Here is a 23,319-nt window from a genome sequence, read left to right as displayed (position 1 = left end):
AAGACAACCAACATACTAGATTAGTTTTGAATAGTCAACTTTTGATAATATGTAAGTACAACATAAAGGTACTCCTAGCCACTTCAGGACTCAGAAGATGTTTCCATGGTATCTTTCTAAAATTTTTAACCAAAGTGCTTCAGCTAACAGAAAAATTCAGTCAACATTAAAAACTCAGAATGAGGAAAATATGTTAATGATGTGCAAAAATACTAGTAAATCATAGTGTTAAATAAAAATAACTGTTCAGTTGGATATAAAACTTGATGCAATTATTTAAAATAATATTAAAGGATAAGTTAATTATAACTCTTCTTATGACATGTTGTGTCCAATTCTTTGTGACTCCATGGGCTGCAGCCCGCCAGGCTCCTCTGTCCATGGGATTCTCCAGGCAAGAATACTTAAGTGGGTTGCATTCCCTTCTCCAGGGGATCTTCCCAACCCAGGATTGAACTCAGGTCTCCTGTACTACAGGCAGATCCTTTACCATCCGAACCACCAAGGAATTATAAAATAGTAATTTACTTACAATTCACTTATAATCACCTAGGTTGAAAATCTTATATTATTTCAATAAAAACTGAGTGACAATGGAGGAAATTTTTTAAAATTCAATAAACTTCTCAGCATTTGCAAAGGCGTATCATTATATACTATTTCATATTTACATTGACAGAGATATAACTCAATAAAAATATAAAGCTAATCTCTGGGAAAATAAAAATAAGATGTATTTTGAAAGACCATAAACAAAGTTAAAAGACATAGGACAAACTGACTGACTAACTAACTGGATGGAGGTAGGATAGAAATTGCAAGACAGTTTGTCAACTGGAGAATTGCTATCCTTAATATACAAAGAGTTATTATGAATCAACAATAAAAATGTAAACATCCTCAAGAGTAAAATAATGGGAAAAAATATAAAGAAATGGCACTCTCACTACACGTCTACTGAAGGAGAACACCTAGTTAAAAAAAAAAAAAAAAAAAACTTTCCAGAAACAAATTTGATAACATATATCAAGAGCTTTAGAATTTTTCACCTACTTTGACAGAGAAATCCAATATTTAGAAATATATTCTAGATAAATGATCATATGGAGGCTCAAGATTTATGAATTTGGACATTCATAACAATGTTATACACAATAATGAAGAATTGGAAACTAACATACTCAGTAACAGAGGGATGGTTCAACTATGGTATTACATACAGTAGCCATATAAATCACACTTTCTAAGAATATTTAGTATAAGAATAAAATCTTCAAAACAGAAACAGAGAAGGAAAATACAATATTACACTATGATCTCAATTTCAGGGAAAATGTTTACTTATGAATATGTACAAAAGGGAGCGTCCCAGGTGGCTCAGTGGTAAAGAATCTGCCTGCCAACGCAGGAGACACAGGTTCAATCTCCAGGTCAGGAAGATCCTCTGGAGCAGAAAATTGCAACTCACTCCAGTATTGTTGCCTGGAAAGTCCTATGGACAGAGGAGCCTGGCAGGCTACCGCCTGGCAGGGGTCACAAAGGACTGGATAAGACTGAGCAACAGAGAATGAGCACGGTGCATAGGAAATCAAATTTTTAAAAATTACATCAGAATTTCAACAATAGTTATGTTTTGCTGGAATGAGTGACTTTTATTCTCTTCTTTGTATATTTTGTTTATATTTCAGCATTGTAACCTAGACACCTATTATTCTTACACCAGAAAAACATGTTTAAAAAGTGTTAAATTCTGCTGATGGACATCTAGGTTGCTTCCATGTCCTGGCTATTATAAACAGTGCTGCGATGAACATTGGGGTACACGTGTCTCTTTCCTTTCTGGTTTCCTCAGTGTGTATGCCCAGCAGTGGGATTGCTGGATCATAAGGCAGTTCTATTTCCAGTTTTTTAAGGAATCTCCACACTGTTCTCCATAGTGGCTGTACTAGTTTGCATTCCCACCAACAGTGTAAGAGGGTTCCCTTTTCTCCACACCCTCTCTAGCATTTATTACTTGTAGACTTTTGGATCGCAGCCATTCTGACTGGTGTGAAATGGTACCTCATAGTGGTTTTGATTTGCATTTCTCTGATAATGAGTGATGTTGAGCATCTTTTCATGTGTTTGTGAGCCATCTGGATGTCTTCTTTGGAGAAATGTCTATTTAGTTCTTTGGCCCATTTTTTGATTGGGTCATTTATTTTTCTGGAGTTGAGCTGTAGGAGTTGCTTGTATATTCTCGAGATTAGTTGTTTGTCAGTTGCTTCATTTGCTATTATCTTCTCCCATTCTGAAGGCTGTCTTTTCACCTTGCGGTACATATACACAATGGAGTATTACTCAGCCATTAAAAAGAATACATTTGAATCAGTTCTAATGAGGTGGATGAAACTGGAGCCTATTATACAGAGTGAAGTAAGCCAGAAAGAAAAACACCAATACGGTATACTAACGCATATATATGGAATTTAGAAAGATGGTAACAATAACCTTGTGTACGAGACAGCAAAAGAGACACTGATGTATAGAACAGTCTTATGGACTCGGTGAGAGAGGGAGAGGGTGGGAAGATTTGGGAGAATGGCATTGAAACATGTAAAATATCATGTATGAAACGAGTTGCCAGTCCAGGTTTGATGCACGATACTGGATGCTTGGGGCTGGTGCACTGGGACGACCCAGAGGGATGGAATGGGGAGGGAGGAGGGAGGAGGGTTCAGGATGGGGAACACATGTATACCTGTGGCGGATTCATTTTGATATTTGGCAAAACTAATACAATTATGTAAAGTTTAATAATAAAATAAAAAAAATAAACAACAACAACAACAACAAAAAAGTGTTAAATTCTGAATGGAAACTGATCAATATTGATAAGACTTGCAAATTGTTATGCCTACATATCTTTGTATGTGAATAATGAGTTTCAGTCCTAAGAGCTGTAAAAAAATATATATTGATTCAATCTTTCCTAACAACTATGTGTTCTGGCCTAGCTAGATAGGTTGATTAAAAAACTAAAGCCTTAGATTTAATTCCATTTCTGATCAATTTAATAACAACATATATTCAAGTGTCCCAATGCAGGGCAGCCTTTGCTGAAATCAGGATTTTCTGGTGAAAAAGAATCATGAACAAAACATTCTTGGATAGTGCAGCACAAACCAATCACCAACAGAAAAACAGATGCAAACTGAATTTCTTACACCAGCCAACAAGTCAACAGCATTATTGGGAGGCAGAAAATATTATAAAATATTAATTATACGCTGGCATTTTGACCACCACTTTCTTAACTTTGCATTTAAACTTTCTTTTCCAATTTTTCAAAATAAGAGCTACCACTTATCAGGCAATAACCAGGTGCAGGCTCTGTTCTCATTCTTTACTTATATAATTTCTGTTCTTTGCACCACCTCTGTAGGGTCTATTATTATCCCCCAAAGGGAATTTTCTCAAAGAATCTGCCTGGATTTGCCAAAGAGCACGGGACAAGTAGGGATTCAATTCTCCCATTCCCCAACTAACTTTTGCTTTGATACCCAAACTGTCCTCCTAAAAAAACATACATAAACCCTGGGGGCTGTGCCTTTGTCAATCCCTTTTGCGTTGTTCCCCACTTCATGTTCAACCCCAGACATCCTTCAAATCCTAGTTAGACACAAGAAGCCTTCCCAAGCACCTCAACCAGGCTGCTGCTGCTACTGCTGCTAAGTCGCATCAGTTGTGTCTGACTCTGTGTGACCCCATAGACCTATGGCAGCCCACCAGGCTCCGCCGTCCCTGGGATTCTCCAGGCAAGAACACTGGAGTGGGTTGCCATTTCCTTCTCCAACGCATGAAAGGGAAAAGTGAAAGTGAAGTCGCTCAGTTGTGTCCGACTCTTAACGACCCATGGACTGCAGCCCACCAGGCTCCCCCGTCCATGGGATTTTACAGGCAAGAGTACTGGAATGGGGTGCCATTGAGCTTATCTCTATTAACATGCCTCACATATTTTAAAACTATTAGTGTTAATTTTGGTCTTCCCTGGTGGTTTAGATGTTAAAGAATCTGCCTGTGCACAGGAGACCTGGGTTCAATCCCTGGGTCAGGAAGATCTCCTGGAGAAGGAATGGCTACACACTCCAGTATTCTTGCTTGGAGAATCCCAAGGACAGAGGAGCTTGGCAGGGTCTATGGGGTCATGGGGTCACAAAGAGTCAGACACGACTGAGCAACACACACTTTCACTTCTTTTTCAGTGTTTATTTACCTGTCCTTCTTAAAGGACCAATTTTCTTCTAGAAAAGAAACTGTCTAATGCTCTCCCAGGTGATTAGTTTCAGAAGGTAATTTTAGTAAGCCAGATAATTGCAAATAAATTATCTTGAAATACCACTTTCAATCGTGCATTGTCAGGAGTTGAATTTTCAAGTGTAATGAGTGTAATTGATTATAAGAGATTGCTTTCTCAAAATGATGCAGTAGCTGCCATTGCTGGTTGCAAAGCCTGCCAACAGGGAGGATTTCAATGTTTAAAGCATCCTTATAGACTGTGAGAGGCCACACTTAAAATATCGAAGAAGAGCTGGCTTCTTCTCCATAGCTCAGGACGTCCCCAAATGATAAGGGCCCAACTATGCCTTAAAAGAACTGTAAATATAAACACTTTGCCCCACCCGAACTGAGAAGCCACTTGGACAGGACACAATGTTGGCCTTTGAATAACTCCAGCAGTGTGATCTTGTCTCTTCTCTCTCAACACTGGAAGCAGCGCCCCAGATATTTGAGGAATAAGACCTACTCCTACCCTTCTCCCTTGGGCAGAGACACTGGATATATAAAACTGTGGGATGCTGTGACCGGTGATAAAACTTTGCTTGCCAGTTATAAAAGTCTGGGGCTCAAGGTCAGTGGGTGCTGGTGAGGAGTACAGGCTTCCACCGAACTCCCATTCCTACTTGGAAAGAAATTCTGCGCTAATGCCTCCCTGTCCCCACCCAGGAGACTTCGAGCTTTGAGGACAAGCATGCCTGATATTCACCTCGGTGAATAACACACAGTACAGAGCCTGACATACAGTAGGCATGCAACAGAGGTTGGCAAAAACTGACTGCTGTTGAAGGTGTACCTCCACAAAACCCACTGAGATTAGCCTCCTGGTTCTAGAACTCTAGAATCATCCACTCTAGAACTGTCTCTAGAATCAGGCATCATAGCTTCATGAGACTTACCACAGCTATGTGTTCCTACTTAGACTACAGTATAAACATGTCATACGTACGAATCATGGAGCACATGCTCAGTAAACACAAACATGCAAATGAATTCTGACTTTGAAAGAAGAGAGCTCAGTCATTTTCTGTTCATAGTACCAAGAGTAATGACTTTTCTTTGAATTTCTGTTTACCTGTGAGTTACCTTCATCTCAGAAGGTCAGCCTGAGTAATAACTGAAGGGAAATTGAGAACATAAAGATAAAAATGCATGTAAGGAGATTAAAGCTTTTTCTATCCCAGTGCAATGGCCGGGGTAGATAAAAGGAGTAAAGGCCTGATAAATGTGCCACATGTCATAAAATAAGAATGACAAGATGGCCTAGCAGAAACCAAGAAATAGGTGGTCCTCTGTACAATCTTCATTTTGAGAAGGATCTAGACATACAGCACTAAGGTCATTCCACCAGGTGGCTTGGAAGTCAACCTCATTCTCTCATGCACTAAGTATTAGATTTAATAAAGAGCAAAAGATGGTCTCTCCTAACATTCAACAATTTGAATATATAACCTGAGTTTGCACTTCATTTTCAACACTTCTAAATCAGGGGTGGCGGCGTCTTGCTTTGTGAGTGGGTCTGAGTGGTATGAACAAGATTCCCCATCAGCTTACCTTTGGGCACCTTGGCCCTCCATCTCTCCCGGTTAATGTGCACCACCTCAGTCCAAGTGGCTTTAAAACTCTTATAGTCAACAGGGATGACAGGGTTGTTGATTGGGGCACTTCCTTCTGAGCCAGAGCTCTTGACACCTGATCGCTTTGCATCTGTTGAACTGATGTTGTTCAAACTGGAGGATGAAAAAAAAAAGATACCAAAGAGAGGGTTAGAGTTTGAAAATGTGTGCTGATAAGCAAGCCTAAGAGAAGAGTGGTGAACATACATCAAGTTACTGTTGTGAAATTCCTGGGGCCTGAGGTTTGTCATTTTTATTTTCGATACGCAACAGCTGGGAAATTCTCCATTTTTGGCAGAAAAAACAGTCAAGGTTTCAGTCTCATGAGTATTGATAGTCCCAAAGGTCCCCATATTTCAAATGTTCTTTTTCCATATGACTAGATTTCCCACACATGAATTCTGTCTTTGACTTCCTGAAATTAACCGATTTAAACTTGACTTCCATTTGGTTCCACAGTTTGCCTACCTTCCTTTACATTGACCACATTTGCAAGTCACTTAGTCACTTGGTCCTCTTTCTCTCTAGCTCCAACTCCTCCTGTACTCAAGAAACTCTGAGCCCAAGATACCCAAGGCTAGAATAAGGGGACTTCCACTTGTACCTGGGGAAGGTAGAGAGGCATGGAGACTGTGAGAGATCAGTCATGCATAAGACTTGTTTTTTAATATAATACCACTGGAGGGGTCTCCTTGGTGGCTCAGTGGTAAAGAATTCACCTGCCAATGCAATAACCATGGGTTTGACCCCTGGTCCAGGAAGATCCTACATGCCTCGGGGCGACTAAGCCTGTGTGCCATAACTATTGAGCCTGTGCTCTGCAGTCTGGGAATGGCAACCACTGAGCCCTGAGGCGCAACCACTAAAGCCCAAATGCCCTAGAGCCCGTGCTCTGCAACAAGAGAAGCCACTGCAATAGAAGCCCGTGCACTGCAACAAAGAGTAGCCCCTGCTCACTGCAACTAGAGAAAATCCATTCAGAACAAAGACCCAGACAGCCAAAAATAAATAAACAAATAAAACTACAAAAATATATTATGCGACTTGAAGCTTTAAGCAGAGGCAACTTTAGGAAATACAGAAATACATATATATAAAACATAGAAAGTGCCACCCTTCTGGGAAACTACTTTTTTGAAGGTGTACTTATTTTAAATTAACTTTTATTGGAATACAGCTGCTTTACAATGTTGTGTTGGTTCCTACTGTACAGCAAAGTGAATCAGCCGTATGTACACATATATCCCCTCTTTTTTGGATTCCCTTTCCATTTAGGTGAACACAGGGCCTAAAGTATCACACATTTCCAGGGAACTACAGTCGTGGCTGGCACAAATACAAATCCACTGAATGACAATCAAAACTAACTAGATAAGTAGAGCAGATCTCAGCCCAGTGCTGGCAGAGTTGTGGGGGTGTGGGACTCAGGCAGGGGGCTTTTGACCTCTTTGCCGGCAGCCTTGACTAGGTCCCTTCACCTTAAGCATTCCTGGGTTCCCTCTGTCCTAGTCTTCTTGTCCTTCTTCCTCTCATTGCTCTTCTATTCTTTTTCTTCTTCATTCCATTGCTCTCCTTTATGACAGGGCCCAAGGTTTTGATGGATGAGGAGGAGGGGATAGCAGTACTAGAGGTAATACAAACCATCTAATACTAGTGAACACTGGGTTAGCATTATTGTAGCTGCCACTTCCTCTGTGCTGGACCCTGTTATAAAGGCTTTGAAAGTGAAAGTGAAAGCGAAAGTAAAAGTTGCTCAGCTGTGTCGGAATCTTTTCAACTCCATGACCTATACAGTCCATGGAATTCTCTAAGCAAGAATATTGGAGTGGGTAGCCTTTCCCTTCTCTAGGGGATCTTCCCAACCAAGGGATTGAACCATGGTCTTCTGCATTGCAGGCGGATTCTTTACCAACTGAGCTATTATATACAGACCTTACGTAGATTAAATAATTCACTTAATCCTCCCTGCAACCTATGAGTATTATAATACACATTTTCACAAATGGGGAAACTGAGGCAACTTGCCTGAGATGGTACAGTTAAGTAGGAATGGAGTCAGGATGTTTAACTGGCCATATGACTCCAGAGGCTGTACACTTTGACTCCATTTAATGATGTTGATGGAGAAGGAAATGGCAACCCATTCCAGTATTCTTGCCTGGAGAATCCTATGGACAGAGGAGCCAGGCAGGCTACAGTCCACGGGGTCGCAAAGAGTCAGATATGACTGAGCGACACACACAACACACGGAATGCGGTGCAAAGTGCCAGACTTCTTAGGCGCCAGCGCTTCGCAATGTCGCCACCAAGACTGCCTGTGGGACAGTGTCAGACTCAACTGATGGATGGATGTCAGATGCATGGGTGGAATGATGCTGTGGCAGAAGGTGATTTAAAAGTTCAGCTCTTCTCCCCCTCTACTTAATTTTCTTCCTGAACCTAGAAATGAAAGTTTCACTTAATATGATAAATCTGATCCATGGTTCTTTCCTTCTGGAGTATGGGGAACAAGGATTCTCTGGGTACAGCAGGTGAAGTGCAGTGACTGACGATGTTGTGGGCAAAGCCACCAAAAGAGAGAATGGATGGGGTCAGGATGGGGGAGTACTGGAAACCTATCATGACCTGGACCTTGATCACCCCCTTACAGGCCAGGCTGGAGAATACAGAGTGTACAACTTCGACTCCTCTGAGAAAAAGGAAGAAGCAGACACGTCTCATAAGGAGGAGGTAGGGTGAACATGATTAAGAAGTACCACCCCCATGCTTTCCAGAAGAAGTCTGTCCCCATGCACAGACTACCCTGACCCCCAGCTTTCAAGCTTCAACACTGACCTTGAACGCCTCTGCCCAGTGCCCCCAGTTTGAGAGGGTTCATCAATCAGTGGACTCACGATCTTTTCTGTCATGTCTGTGAGCACAGTGAAGGTGGGTTCCACAATGAAATCAATGAAACCTGGAGAGAAACAGCAAAGTTTCAGAGGAACTATATAGTAACTGGGGCCTTTCCAATGTTCCCATGCAAACTGATGAGTTGTAGCTTTCTTTTAAAATTCATCTACATAGGAGAGCCAAATTAGATTAGGAGAGCTTAGGTTGGTCTTAATCATTTAATATAATGCTTGCTTTGACTATCATATGAGTCAGTTCCATTTCCCCTACATAGCTTTCCTTTAACTTTTTAGTAGACAGTTCAATAAAATGCTTAAAAATGAAAATTCAATATCTATTATGTAAAAAACACTGTGATAAAAGCTGTAACACAACCTGCCTGCCCTTGGAAGTTTACAGAATTCAGTGAGCATAAAATTGGAAAGGGCCAAAGGAGAAGCCCAAAGAAAGGCCCCTAGGAAGGTAAGGGAATGAGGGTATTTTTCCTCCCACTGTGACAGTTGCAAACAGTATTATGAAGGTTGTGATATTTGAGCTGAGCCCTAAGGCTATCCATTCTAGGTGGAGGGGGTGAAATAAGCAAGGTGACAGACAGGACAGGGAAAAATGCAGGATGTGTCTGGGGAATGACTCAAACTTAGGAATTCTTTTAGAGTCAGAAAGGGAAAGCCTGGGAAGGGTCAGGAATCTGTTCAGGGAGGGAGGTTCCAAAGTACCAAGCTAGGGTTAGGGCTTAGATAGGCACTAGAAGCCCCTTAAGATGTTTGGGCAGCATAGTACTAAGACGTTTTCTGCTGTTATTTGGGAGAGTTAATCTGGCAAGATGGATGGGGTGGGAGAAAGCAATGGAGGCTGACGCTGGGAAAATCATTTTAGAAGCTTCACTCCACAAAGCTCAAAGACAAAGTAAGGGAGGTGAGATCCAGTGCCATTTTAAGGTGGGCGTGTGACGGAGGCATGGATACGTGCACAGCAGCAGGTGGTCCTACCTGTAGGTGGAATCTGTCAGAGACTTCCACCAGGAAGGCAGAGAGAACAGAGACAATGGGGGAGAGTGTGACCAGGAAGAAAGATGGTGGACTTCATCTTAGACCTGCTGACTCAATGTACCAGGGCCACATTTGGATGGAAGAGGGCCAACAGGGTTGGAAACCAGGAGAGAGGTCAGGTCTGGAAATGTTACCTTTGAGAGATCACCTGGAGAGACAGTTGATGTTGGGCTGGAGTGATCATCTCAACAACTCAAAAATACGAAAGTGTGCTGTGACATGTCAGGAGAAAATACATGATCTGGGACTAATGGTGGTAACTCATTACACAGTGATATGAAAAGTGGAAGGAAACTAAATGCCAATCAAAGGAGATACGGTGTTTGAAAATATACAAATGCTTACTTGACTTTACAATGACCAAGATAGAAGTGATACTGGCATTTAATACACAGAAGTGAAGGATGATAAAAAATCCTGTAATGAAATTGGCAAGACAAAAGTTGTCCTATGCAAGTAGCAACAGAATTCTGATAATAAAATGATAATAATGCACATATATTACAGTTATTAGCAGTGAAAAAGTATTCTTTACCCAAAAAAAGGTGCTAATTTTTTTTTTTGAAAGAAAGGAAGGAAAGAAGGCAGGCAGAAAGGAAAGAGATATTTTAAAAGAGCCATTCCTGGCAGTAAGGTCATCCAGGAAATGGTGCTGTCTTGGAAAGTGGGCTACAGGAAGCAGCATTGAGAAAACTCTTGGTACTGCATGCAGAACGGTGAGACTGAAACAGAATGGGCTTCCCACCACTAATTCCTGTCATTGCCTTAGGACGGAAGCCCCTTTTTCTCTTGGCAGGGAATGATGGAGATAGCAGTGTCACTGTCTAATCTTCCCAGGAACTAGTTACACTCCAGGAAGGAGGTTGGGGACGGTGGCTCCATCAACCCAACCAGCCAAAGCCACAAGCACAGCAGCAGAATGGAGCCAGGTTCTACCAAAGAATCATGTGGAGCATCTGAGCTTACTTCCAGACACCCTTCTCTAGTTTTTCTCTCCATCAGTGGATTGGCAAACACGTACCTACTTGCGACTGGGCAACCATGGTGGACTTCCGATCACACAAAGGAGAAAAAGGCAGACCCAGCTCTGCTTCTCTATCGCCCTAGAAAAACAGGAGGTCAAAGTAAATTAAGAACAGAAGGCTGAGCCACCCACATTTTACTTCACAACTTCAGCTTCCACCAAGGCCACTGGTCTTTCTTTTCATTACTACAATCACATTATGTAGTAAGTCCTGCACCCTGTTCCTCTGCATAAAAGACACCAAGAGGCTAAAGCCCTCCAGGGGCCAATCATTCCATCCAACTGCAAAAGTGCATACTGTTGTACAGAAAGCCTCATCAGGCAGCAATAGGTCTCCTGAGGAAAATAAGCAAAGCAACGCATCTGGTGGCCGAGAGCCAGCACAGAAGTCAGAATTCTTGTGTGTTCTCCAGTCATCCTATCTGTAGCCTTTCTTGGGCCTGCAGACCCCTCCAGTTGTGGACAGTGCCTGAGACACCAATTCTAACCGGACTGATTTGGAATCATTCTCCGAATGCTACCTAAAGGCATACACAACTAGAATTAAGTGCTTCTGGGGCCTTCCCTGCAGGGCTCAGTGATAATGAAAAGTGGAACAAAAAAGTAGTGGAGTGAATAATTGCTTCTGTTTATCAAGTTAGACAATAATAAGACATGATTCTCTGGCCAACATGTTCTCAATCTCACCAAAAGGCAAGACTATCATAAGCACGTGCTATGGAAAGTCTAATTAAAGATGGAGATGATTTTAAAGAACAGCTCTGAACCAGAGCTCAGTACTTCAGTCATGCATCCAGAGGAAAGGGGAAATGGGTCACGCTTCTGAGAGCCACAAAGTTGTGTTTATTCAATTCACAAGAAAAGATCTGCTCAGGTTAATGGCTACTGACTTTAGCTTGAACCTGGCTTTGCTCCCACCACCTGTGTGATCATAGTAAGTGTATTTTTCCCTCTCTACATTTCAGTTTTATCACCTATAAAATGTGGGATAATAATCCCTATGTCATCAATACCAATGACAATTACATGAGAAAATGTATACAAATAAATTCAAAGAACAAGTATTATTTCTCAATAGCTATTTCCACTAAGTGAAGATCTGAGAAACATTTATTGAACTTAATACATCTAACTGTTACACTCTGACTATAATAAATATCACCAGTTAACTAATAGTAAATAAAGAGTAATAAGAAGCTAGTTCGACAACCAGGTCTAGTTCAAAAACTGAATGTTTTTTCTTTCTAAGGCATGCTACCAAAGAGAAAGGAGCTAACTAACACGCACATTTAAGATCTACTGAAAAGAAGGAAAAGGAATGGGCATCTGAGGAAGCTGAATAGTGGGGCTCACAGTGGGTGCTGGGACATCCAAGGGCCTCAGGAACAATCCTGAAGTGGCTTAGTTACCTCTGTACCCTTTTCCTGTATTAACAAACCATAGGACACAATGGTCCTTCTGTTTCCAATTATGCCTTGCTAAGGGCTGCTTTATCACTCAAGTAGCATGATAAAAAGAACTTATTCCAAAGCTATTTCTATTTGGGCAATATGATGAGAAGGAAGAGTATTACAACATAAATGTAGTTGTGCAGATGGTTCAGTGGGCTAGCTCAGCCAACACAAATAAAACTCACTCTTATCCCCTATGAAAACAGGGATATGCATTGTTTTGTTGGTGTATTTTAGTGGGGGTGGCTTAAAAGAACACTAAGTGCTTGACTACTAAGATATGCATTAATTTGAATTTTATTGCTGAAAAGTCTAAACATCATTAAGCAACTTATCCTACGGACTTGCCCATACCCATATCACTTACATCCTTTGAATTTAAATAACTACTACTACTAATTTCTATAAACCTGTTTGAAGATAGTGATCCCTGAATTCCCTCTGGAGGCAGATACATTTATAAACTTGAAAAAATACACAGAAATTAATACAGAAGAATGTACTTCTACAGGTGAATCTAGCTTGACTAATACAATATTGTATGACTCCATGAATAGCCCTTGTGGAATTATTCATTCACTTTCCTCTTTATTAAAGAGGTCAATGTTTTCCAAAAAAAGGGCAAGAGTCTCAGTTGGCACAAAGGATTTTTTTTAGTGAACTCATTTTTTTTTTAGGACAGTGCACAAAAATATATAACTTTCATTCTTGTGGGAGGGTTAAGATAGCTGACTTGAGCAATCTACATAAGCTATCTACAAAAGGAACCCAATGAATGCTTGATTTATGAATAAAAAGGTGAATTTGGTTAGAAATACTCAAGTTCCTTTGGCCACTTGGACATTTGTGATAAGCAAGCTGAGGGAGCAATTAGGCAGTTAACTGTTCACAACCTCCCCTTATTTCCTGTCCACATAGCTAGACTACACTTCCCAGAACCTCTGCCAGTTTGTGTTAGATAATAAAACAAGAGGAGAGGGGGTATGTCTCTACCACAGATCTGGCCTACAAAATCTCCTAAGTCTCTGTCTTTATGGCCTTCCTTCTTTTGCTGCCTTGATGTAGATAAGCACCCTGGAAGCCATGCAGATGGTAGAGTCTGGGTCTAAAAGCACTGCTTATTGTAAACCATCTTCCAATCAAGAAATACTTGTTGGTACTTTACATGAGTTGGTGATAACGTTTCATTTTATGTGTGCTATTTTACATTTCGGGGGTTTGTTTGTTACGGCAGCTATCTGTAAGCAGCAAACCAAGCAAGAGAAACAAAGGTTCTTTCTGTATTGGAACTTTACAGGGCAGATTGCATCTCTCAGTGCAAGAGCTTCAAAAGATCATTGGGTGATATCACAATAGAGTATTTCCCAGTAGAGTGGAGAAAAGGTAATTAATTGGGGAGACAACAAAAGCATCAAGTTGAACAAAATGCAGCAATATATACTCTTCTTTCCCAGGGAAGAAGTTACAAATATGAGGTGTGAGCAAATTACTGTAATTCTGGATTTAAGATAAGTATAGTAAAGACATCTTTGCCCTCCCCTCTCAGAAATTATCCTCTCAAAACAGAACAAGAAACAACAGAAACAAACAAATAGCAGGAGAAATCTGTAAACTCAATCAAAACTATTGAGGAACAACTATCAAATGCTGTGCATATCCAGGAGGGGGTGATGTAAGATGCCCAGAGAAAAGGCCTATGGCTGCAGATGCCAGATAAAGTTTGAAGAACAGAGGTTTTCAAAATTCACTCAGATAGGAAAAATACCCCACATCCATCATGTGGGAAAACCGGAGAGACAGCAGACACTGATGTAAAGAGCTACTCTGAACCCTATTTAGCTTTAAGAAATAGTAAAGAAAAAAATGCTGAATGAGAAAATATATAAGCATGGCAAGAGTGTATGGATAACGGACTGTACCATGAGCCATCCTACAACTGTTGCCTACTGCTGACTGGGAAGAAGTAAAGGCTAACACACACACACACACACACACACACACACACACACACACCATGTCATAGAAACCTCATAATAAATCATGCAGCTTCAGTTCAGTTCAGTTCAGTTGCTCAGTCGTGTCCGACTCTTTGTGACCCCATGAATTGCAGCACGCCAGGCCTCCCTGTCCATCACCAACTCCCGGAGTTCACTCAAACTCACGAGTGAACTCCATCGAGTCGGTGATGCCATCCAGCCATCTCATCCTCTGTCGTCCCCTTCTCCTCCTGCCCCCAATCCCTCCCAGCATCAGAGTCTTTTCCAATGAGTCAACTCTTCGCATGAGGTGGCCAAAGTACTGGAGTTTCACTTTAGCATCATTCCTTCCAAAGAACACCCAGGACTGATCTCCTTTAGGATAGACTGGTTGATCTCCTTGCAGTCCAAGGGACTCTCACAAGTCTTCTCCAACACCACAGTTCAAAAGCATCAATTCTTCAGTGTTCAGCCTTCTTCACAATCTAACTCTCACATCCATACATGACTACTGGAAAAACCATAGCCTGGACTAGACGGACCTTTGTTGGCAAAGTAATGTCTCTGCTTTTCAATATGATATCTAGGTTGGTCATAAATTTTCTTCCAAGGAGTAAGTGTCTTTTAATTTCATGGCTGCAATCACCATCTGCTGTGATTTTGGAGCTACAAATAATAAAGTCTGACACAGTTTCCACTGTTTCCCCATCTATTTTCCATGAAGTGATGGGACCAGATCCCATGATCTTCATGCAGCTTAGAACATTGCTATTCCAGTCTTTTCCTGGCACTTATCTCCTGAAAACTGTTGGTCACAAAATAATGCATTTCACTCAAAGATGGCAAATAATAATCAAATGAAGGAGAAGGAGAAGAAGAGGTAGCACTATACCAATACCAGGAAGAAAAAAAAAAAAAACTTATGGAAAGATACTTTACGTGGAAAGAAAAAATGGAAAAGGGAACAGAAAAATAAAATAACAGATAGGGAACATTCATCAGAAAAAAAAACAGTGCCACCAAGTGATGGCCAAACATACATACTCCCATGATGGGGAAAAAATTCCTGAAATGATTAAGAACCAGGGCTCAGGGAAATAGGACCTAGCAGAGCTCAGGGAAGACATGGAAAAGAAAAACAGAACCGTCACATAAATGAAGAGTGTAGTGGCAGCAGCACAAAGGAGAGTTATTTTTGATAAAAACACATTAAGAGACATGGAATTCAGGAATGAAAAAAAATACCACTCATCAGAGAGTTACAAGACAGTTTAAAGGAAAATAACAGAGAAGAAAAACAAGAGAGGAAACATACAAATAACTGTACTTCCTAAAGAAGGAAGCAAATGGAAAAGGAAATCGTTAAAGGTTTCATCAGTGGAACTTGAATTTGTACAGAAAAGGAACACACCAGGCCCCAAGAAAAACTGTTATAGAGCAATCATTATTGAAATATAGCCTAGTAATGTCACTGGGCTTCAAAGGTAAAGAAAAAATTCTTAGGGCACATAAGCAAAAATATATACCACCTAGACATGAAAATAATTCTAGCATGACCTCCAACCTCTGCATAGCAACATTCTTAGGTGGAAGACATTTGAACAAAATATAAAAAAGACCTCAGTTCAGTCACTCAGTTGTGTCCGACTCTTTGCAGCTCTTGCAAAGAGCATGCCAGGCCTCCCTGTCCATCACCAACACCCAGAATTTACTCAAAGTCATGTCCATTGAGTTGGTGATGCCATCCAACCATCTCATCCTCTGTTGTCCTCTTCTCCTCCTGCCTTCAATCTTTCCCAGCATCAGGGTCTTTTCCAATGAGTCAGCTCTTTGCATCAGGTGGCCAAAGTATTGGAGTTTCAGCTTCAGCATCAGTCCTTCCAATGAATATTCAGGACTGATTTCCTTTAGGATGGACTGGTTGGATCTCCCTGCAGTCCAAGGGACTCTCAAGAGTCTTTTCCAAACCACAGTTCAAAAGTATCAATCAAAAAAGACCTCAGGGAAAGGAAACTTGATTCAAAAAATTTCTTACCCAAGCAAACTGTGACCCAAGTATAAAAGCAGTAGAAAAACTTGCAAACACACAGAAATGCGGCTTTTAGCACTCCTAGAAGACACCACTCAAGGAACAACTTTGACCAAAAAATAGACGAATGAACCAACCATGGCCAAAGTGCCAGCACTGAGTAGAGCCAAGACAAGAACAACTGGAAAAATTATGCTTTTGCCAAACTTGTTTATTTTCCATCTTCCTGGGTCACATTGTTTTTGGTGTATATTTTGGAAACAGCATATAGTATATGAGATAGAATGCTCACTTAGAAAATAGAATTTAGAAATAATACAGCCAACAAACAGTAACAAGGAATTAGTTATGTTATGAAAGAAAAAGGGGAAAAGTGTTGGGAGGTACTGAATAAGCACTAGCTTTCTTATATGTATAGACGGGGGTGCAAATATACTATTTAAACCTGATATATATAAAGGAATAGAGCTATATCTAAATGACAAAGGTACAGACTACAAGAATTAAGCAAGCTGATACAACTAGCTGTTGGGGAAGAGGCAAGAGGAAGTAGAAGCCTGCTAATTTTAATCAATACTATCTAAATAAATAGAGGATATAAAGTTTGCATTACCAAGTTAGCCAATATTAAAACTAGAAACATAATATAAAACTTCCAAGTCATCAGGAGAAATAAATACATAATAAGCAGATGGTACAGCCAATATAGTGAACAATTTAAAAATAAGCCACAAAACAGAAATCATAATGTAAAATATGATAGTACCTAAGAGCAAAGATTCCTGTCATATCAACAGATGTTAATATGGTTAATTTCAAATAATAAAAGAATCTTAGATTGGCTCATAAAAAAAAAACCCTCAATTATAAGCAATGTTTAAAAGACATATCCAAATAAAAGTGTCTCTGAAAGGTTAGGGTAAAAAGTTAAAAGTAAAAGTTTAGAGTAAAAAGACAAGAGTCTGTTCTTAAAATGAGCTGAATTTGAATTCTAGGTAAAAGCATTAGATAAGACAAAGAAGCAGACTTTATAATGATAGAGGATTCAATAAACTATGAAAATCTAGCAATTATGAATATCTAAGAACCAAATAACACAGAATCAACATTCAGGAAACAAAAACTATACTACATAGAAACAGAAAATAATAATAGAAACACCTGTCAGCCCACAAAACATCACATTTAAAAAATAACATATAAAATACCTAAACGACATAATTGATAAGGAGGAAGAATATGCCTGGTGTTTTATACTTTGCAAGTAGAAGATAAACTGACTTTTCAAGAGCCATGACCATTCACAAAAATTGATTTTTTTAGTAGGTGAAAAGCAAATTTCACAATAAGGCCCAAACAATGAAAAACTCGCAAATTTTGATAAGTCATAAATCAATTACAAAAGTAGAAAGCAAAGGAAACTACCACTGGGAAAATCACATAAACAAACACATCCATTTGAAGCAACTCTTAGTAAAGAAAAATCAAAACCTAGATTAGAAAATATTTAATAAAGATGATTGTGAACACACTGCATATCAGACCCTAAAAGATTCATGATTAACAAAAAAATAAACCCTTAGCCTTATATTTACTAATATTGAACAGGCAGAATGAATAAATGAATTGGACATCCAACTTGGGGAGTTAGCAAAAGAAATGAATTAATAATAATCAAGCAGAATAAATAAATTAATAAAAATGAAAGCAGTAATTTATATCATAAAATAAAAAAGAAATAATCAAATATTCAAATGATCAGCCCACTTTATACAGAAGAGAAAAGACACTGGTATATGAAATAAACAAAAAATGGGAAAATGACCACAAACACAGATGAAATTAAAAGAACTGTAGGTGATGTTTACAAAATATAAAAATATACAGCAATATTTAGGAAATGAATCTCCAGAGTTTCTCAAGATGTATTTACCAAAAAGGCAAACACAGTTTCTTAAAGTCAGTATTTCATTGAAAAAGACCTGAGGCAGAGGCTTGGATTTTGTAAAATATGGTTATAAAACTGAAGATGTAACTTACTCTTTCAGCAATGCATAGAAGGTCTGGTCTATCAGCACTGAGGCTATGCCCTTATTTTGAAATATAACCCAACATTTAAATGTAATTTTTTCAAAGACTCTACAGTCCCATTGAGATTTCCCATTTGAACTGTCCAATTTAAAATCTATAGTTAAGAGCTAAGGCAACATTTCTCCTACAAGGGTTACTTACCATGGCTTATGGCATCTGGGTTAAAATATTAAGTCAATAAAAATAATTTACTGAATCATAATTGCTAAAAAAATAGTTCCAGTCCAGTGAGCTAACATTCTATTCCCAACTGGCAAAAAATTCAATATGGTTATTTTCATATTGCCTCTGGTACATTTTCTTTCAATTCAAGCTTATGTTTGTGCAAATAAGGTTTCCTTTAGTGGGAAAAATGTTCACGTTTAAGTAATTTCTCATATTCACTTTCTCACAATTAAAAAAGGAACCACTTCAATACCTCAAATTTATGAGTTAACTATGATTTACCTCTGCTGCTGCTAAGTCGCTTCAGTCATGTCCGACTCCGTGCCACCCCATAGACAGCAGCCCACCTGGCTTTCCCATCCCTGGGATTCTCCAGGGAAGAACACTGGAGTGGGTTGCCATTTCCTTCTCCAATGCATGAAAGTGAAAAGTGAAAGTGAAGAAGCTCAGTCATGTCCGACTCCTAGTGACCCCGTGGACTGCAGCCTACCAGGCTCCTCCACCCATGGGACTTTCCAGGCAGGAGTACTGGAGTGGGGTGCCATTGCCTTCTCCATGATTTACCTCTAGCTTCAGATTAAAATTACTAGTTTATAGTGGGTGTATTACAAAAACAATGATCAAAAAAAGCATATGATAATGGAAATGGAGATTAATATTAGAAAAGTAATTTCTGGAAAAATGGCTCAGAATTAACCCTCAATTAAGAATGAATTTGGAGTCATTCTTGTATATACAACATGGCCACACCTGTACAGCGTTAGTTCCTCTCACCCCTTGGGTTCCCCTTGAGAGCCACTCTGTGAGGCCAAGCGTCGACCATGTAAGGAGACAGCCATATGCTGAATATAAGGAACCTGCTGGCATACTCACAGAACAGCTTAGCAGAGGCACACATGTGTACATGTGTTGGACAGAATGTTGGACAGAACGTGCACTCATGGGCAGAATGAAGAAAACACTTAATGTGGGAAGGACTCTAAGGAAAAAGGCTGGTCCAACCTTCCTTTAAATCCCCCGATATCCCCCGAAACAAGTCACAGATAAGACCATTGGGAACCAGAGCAGTGATTTCACTAGTCCCAGGCCACAGAGCAGCTGGAACAAGAATTCCAATAGAGGGGCTTCTGAACTTTGCTTAATGTACAGTTAACTCTAGTCCCACCTCAACACCAGATATTGTGTGCAGCTTCAGAAGGAAAAAAACGAACACAGAAATGCCTTCTCTGATTTCTCCATTCAAATGAGAATCCTGAGAGTAATCCTAAGAATAATTTGCTTCCAAAAATCTGAGTAACTGGTGAAAGGGTATATCTCTTGTCAGTTTAGGGGACAGAGTTGAGACTGGTTAATATGTAATGTTTTATGGAACTTCAGAGGTCTCTGAATCTGTACTGTAACCTCTCTCAGTAAATTAACAAGAACTAATGCATTAACCATATGAACTTGAATTAACTGTAGTTCCGGTCCCACAATCTACATGCCATCTTGCCTTGAACCTCAGGACCTCACTTCTCAAAGCAGATATTTTAATGGCAGCTCTTCTTGAGATGAGCTTAGTGCACATTGCCTGGGTTTGAGAAGACAGCAGTCTTGGTGTTAGGTATTTATTTACCGTTTTATTTCTCTACTTCTATGCAGCTTAAAAAAAAATTAAAGCAGTGTATCCTCATTAAAGACTCTGATTTTTCTTGTAGAAAACACTACCCTGTATCTTAGGATATAGTAAGTTTAAATATAATTGGGACAGTAGCCTCAAATAATTTTCTGAACTCAAATTGCTCCAACTGGCTTTGGAATTGGACAACATGGGTTTGTCTGCTAGAAAGGAACAGCCCAGTCAATTGTAACAGAGAAGCAGGTTATAGTGACTGTCATTTGGTAACTCCATTAGGAAAAAAAGTAAAAGCATACCTCAGATGATATTTTGACAAAAAATTGCCACAAGGAAATGTTTTTCCCCCCAAACAGAAATGCATAGGATAGAAATACCATAACATTCTGAGAATCAGAACGTAGGTGAGAGTCAAACATCATATGACCAGAAGGCCAAAAAATAAAAGCTGTGAACCATCCCTTCAAAAAGAAGATAATTGTAATCACAGCAGTCCTGACCACAGTGTTGCTGAAATATAAAGGTCAGGCTATATTCACGGGTGACACCAGTCAGGGGAACAAAGCAACACGGTACCTGTCTGAAGAACTCCTCCAGGAGTGACATGGTCCAGCGATGGTGGAGCTCCCATGCTTTTGCTGGATGGCTGATGTCTGCTGTGTGCAACATCAAGGATAATGCTTTTGGCTTTTCAATTCTGTAAACCCAAAGGATGCAAACGCATAATGACCAAACTCACAAAATCTCAGTAAGAGTTTTTTAAATACCACTGTTTTAAAAAAATCCCTTCCATTCTCCCATCTCAAAGCCCACTGCTGCTGAACTGGGGGGAAATCATCCTCCAACTGGGACATTTATCAGCGTGGTCTCCATGTTTATTGAACTGGACACCTCAAAAACTGACTCAAAACCATTTCTGGAATATCTGCCATCACGAAAAAGACAACAAGAATCCAAGAGTCACTCATTGACCTTTATTTGTTGCCTCTGCATTGAAGGGGTCTTTTAAATTCTCACTAGGGCAAATTGTTACTGGCCCTATTATTTATTTTAACCCTGATGAGAAATATCCATGATAGGTAATATTCTCGTGTGCTCTCCTCCAAGCATCACTACTTTATGAGACCATTTAATAAAGTTATATTAAAAGAGATAAACTTTAAAGGTACAGTGACATGGACAAGTAGGAGGTCAAACACCTATAAAAACACATGAGGTTACAGGCTCACTCACGCTTCTGGCTGTTGAAGAGCAGTCTTCATTGCTTTGATTTGCTGAAAATGACAGGACATATCTGTGGCCATCACCATCTCAATTACCAAGGTCCGAAATTCCCTTTCAGAGATACATCACAGAGGAAAAAGAGTGGAAGTAAAAAATAGAAAGTAAAAATTAGTTTATTCTTTTCCAGTTCTAATCAAAATCAGTTAATTAGTTGTGATATTTCAAATCTAACAAGTCTTTTAGGTAGACTTTTATGAGAAATAAAGATTAAAGATGAAGGAAATCATTTATTAGGAACATATGTGGAATGCACATCATTGGAAAATTAATTCACAGGAAAAATTTCAATGAAACAAAGTATAGGAAAGCATTCCTTTTTGCACTGAGCTCAAGATTTGAGAAAAAATTAATTTGAAATTAATCCTAGGAGAGTAACTGATAATCCATGGTGCACACAGGATATAGGGATCCTACTTTTTTTAAATAGACATTTTTAGAGCAGTTTTAGGTTTACAGAAAAATTGAGAAGATAGTACAGAGAGCTCTCATACACCCCTTCTCCCCTACAGTTTCCTTCATTACTAACCTCTTACATTAATCCTGTACACGTGTTATAATTGATGACCAATATCTACACTTTGCATTCACTCTAGGCCATGGTTCGCCTGAGGGACCATTCTCATGTTGCACAGTTCTATGGGGTTAGACAAAGCATCCACTCATGTTCCTATCATCAATAGTATAAGAATCGTTTTCACACCCTAAAATCCCATATGCTTTGCCTATGCTTACCTTCTTGGCCTTGAACCCCTGTCAAACACTGATCTTTTTACTGTCTCTAAGAACTTTATTGAAGTAGAATTTGCATAGAATAAACTACTTCCATATAGGCTGCACAATTCAATACATTTCAATGTGTTGTGAGTAATTTCTCCTACTCCTGTCGCTTTTTTTTAAACCAGTATCTTTCAAAGAGAAGAAGTTTTATGTTTTAAAATAATTATTTAAGGTTTCATGCATTTGGGGTCCTCTCTGAGAAATCCCTCACTACTGAAAGGACTTTTCCTCTGGAAGTCCTATCATTTTAATCTTTTATTATGTTTAGGACAATGATCAATTTCAAGATAATTTTTGAGTACGATGTGAGGTAAAGGTAAAAGTTTTTTTTTATATTGACATCCATTTGCTCCAACACCATTTGTTGAAAATCTTTTCCTTCCCCCATTGAATGCCTCTAGCCAGAAACATACTGGAAGGTTTTGCATAAATCTAGTTTTAACCATCCAGTATTGCCTTGACTGAGACTGCCTTCAGAGACAAAAACATCACAGTCACCTCTTCCTATCAGAGTCTCCAAATTGTAACACATCTTCAAAATTTGTCCAATTTTGTTTACTCTCTAGAGCCCGTCAAGTCATTGGAGGTTGTGTTTGTGTCTCTGCATTTTGTTCATTGTTGTTGATGTTCAGTCACTAAGTCATGTCCAACTCTTTCTGACCCCATGTATTGTAGCATGCCAGGCTACCCTGTCCTTCACTATCTTACAGTTTGCTCAGATTCATGCCCACTGAATCAGTGATGCTATCTAACCATCTCATCCTCTGACATCCCCTTCTTCTTTTGCCTTCAATCTTTCCCAGCATCAGGGTCTTTTCCTATGAGTTGGCTCTTCCATCAGGTGGCTAAAGTATTGGAGCTTCAGCATCAGTCCTTCCAATGAATATTCAGGGTTGCTTACTTCTAGGATTGACTGATCTGATCTCCTTGCTGTACAAGGGACCCTCAAGAGTCTTCTCAAGCACCACAATTCAAAATCATCAATTCTTCTGCACTCAGCTTTCTTTATGGTTCAATCCTCACATCTGTTCAT

At 39.6% G+C, this 23,319-nt stretch overlaps 1 protein-coding gene across 7 annotated transcripts in view; it reads right to left on the bottom strand.

Moving 5' to 3' along the window:
* Positions 1-23,319, bottom strand: part of PDE1C (phosphodiesterase 1C) — a 539,497-nt gene that overhangs the window by 73,236 nt on the left and 442,942 nt on the right. For all 7 annotated transcript variants that reach the window (XM_025291219.3, XM_025291215.3, XM_044946685.2 and 4 more), the window contains 5 exons: positions 21,459-21,560; positions 20,802-20,922; positions 10,896-10,977; positions 8,769-8,889; positions 5,872-6,047 (listed from right to left, as the gene is read on the bottom strand). In XM_025291219.3, coding sequence (XP_025147004.1) covers positions 5,872-6,047; positions 8,769-8,889; positions 10,896-10,977; positions 20,802-20,922; positions 21,459-21,560 — 602 coding nt within the window. The remainder of the gene's footprint in view (positions 1-5,871; positions 6,048-8,768; positions 8,890-10,895; positions 10,978-20,801; positions 20,923-21,458; positions 21,561-23,319) is intronic.

The sequence above is a fragment of the Bubalus bubalis genome, chromosome 8 (assembly GCF_019923935.1).
Source record: "Bubalus bubalis isolate 160015118507 breed Murrah chromosome 8, NDDB_SH_1, whole genome shotgun sequence".
NCBI lineage: Eukaryota > Metazoa > Chordata > Mammalia > Artiodactyla > Bovidae > Bubalus > Bubalus bubalis.
The sequence above is the reverse complement of the archived record's forward strand: the minus strand, read 5'-3'. Positions and strand labels throughout refer to the sequence as shown.